Genomic DNA, 1,113 nt, shown 5'->3' with positions numbered 1-1,113 from the left:
ACTATACAAGGGAGGAGGCCCCGTGGGGGTTTGCGGGGCCCTAGCCTGGGGTAGTGTTGGGGGGCCCCCCCAGGGGCCTTCAGGCTGGAACTGCCCCTGGGGGGGGTATAGTGCCCTCGGGGGGGGGGTGGGGGTAGAGCCCCCCCCCAGGGCTGTATATGGAGCCCTGACCTGCCCCTGGGGGTCTATAAGGCCCCTAATTGCCCCCGGGGGGTATGTAGTGCCCCCCCCCGGGTAAATAGATCCCACAGGTGCCCCTGGGGGGGGATGTAGTGCCCCCCCCCGGGGGTAGATTGAGCCCATAACTGCCCTGGGTGTGGGGGGACACACACAGAGCCCTTAACTACCCCTGGGGGTATGGAGAAAACTCCCCTGAGGGACAAGACCAGGGGGGAGAGCACATAGAGACTTTAACTGCCCCGAGGAGGTATGTAGAGCCTATAAGTGCCCCCAAGGGGGTATCTAGAGCTCATAATTGCCCTTGGGGGTATATATAGAGCCTGTAAGTGCCCCCAGAAGGGAACACAGAGCCCATAACTGCCCCCAGAGGTATATAGAGCCCCTAAGTGCCCCCAGAAGGGAACACAGAGCCCATAACTGCCCCCAGAGGTATATAGAGCCCCTAAGTGCCCCCAGGGGAGGTATATAAAGCCCCTAAGTGCCCCCAGAGGGGTAACAGAGAGCCCATAATTGCGCCCAGAGGGCTATATAAAACCCATAGGTGCCCTCTGCACCCCCCAGCCAGGCTCCCGGGGGGGAGGGGTTGGGCAGGAGAGTACCGAGACCTCCCTGGGGTGCCATGAGCTGTAGGTCAGCAGCTGGGCTCACCTCCCTGGGGCAGCAGGGCTCGGGAAGGTGACAAAGGCCACTCTGCCACCCCGTATCCTTCTGTGTGTGTGTCTCCTGCCCCCCGCCCCCCCGCCCCGCGCCGGTGTCACACGAAGACCTTGGCAAGGGCGTCAGCGCCGGCGCTGGCACTGAGGGCCCGGCTGGGGTGGAAGGCGACGGCGTGGACGGCTTCCTCGTGTTTCTTGCGGTGTGCCGTCAGCTCTTGCACGCACGTCTTGTGAGCCAGGTGCCAGAGGCGCAGCGAGCAGTCGTGACCTGCAGTGG

At 63.8% G+C, this 1,113-nt stretch overlaps 1 protein-coding gene across 1 annotated transcript in view; it reads right to left on the bottom strand.

Moving 5' to 3' along the window:
* Positions 1-934: 934 nt before the first annotated feature.
* STRN4 (striatin, calmodulin binding protein 4) overlaps positions 935-1,113 on the bottom strand; it is a 5,990-nt gene continuing 5,811 nt past the window's right edge. Inside the window, exon 17 of the mRNA XM_010567218.1 lies at positions 935-1,104. Within this exon, the coding sequence (XP_010565520.1) occupies positions 935-1,104 (170 nt within the window). The remainder of the gene's footprint in view (positions 1,105-1,113) is intronic.

Source organism: Haliaeetus leucocephalus, unplaced genomic scaffold (assembly GCF_000737465.1).
Source record: "Haliaeetus leucocephalus isolate CR32 unplaced genomic scaffold, Haliaeetus_leucocephalus-4.0 Scaffold227, whole genome shotgun sequence".
Lineage (NCBI taxonomy): Eukaryota > Metazoa > Chordata > Aves > Accipitriformes > Accipitridae > Haliaeetus > Haliaeetus leucocephalus.
This window is presented reverse-complemented; position numbering and strand designations above follow the sequence as displayed.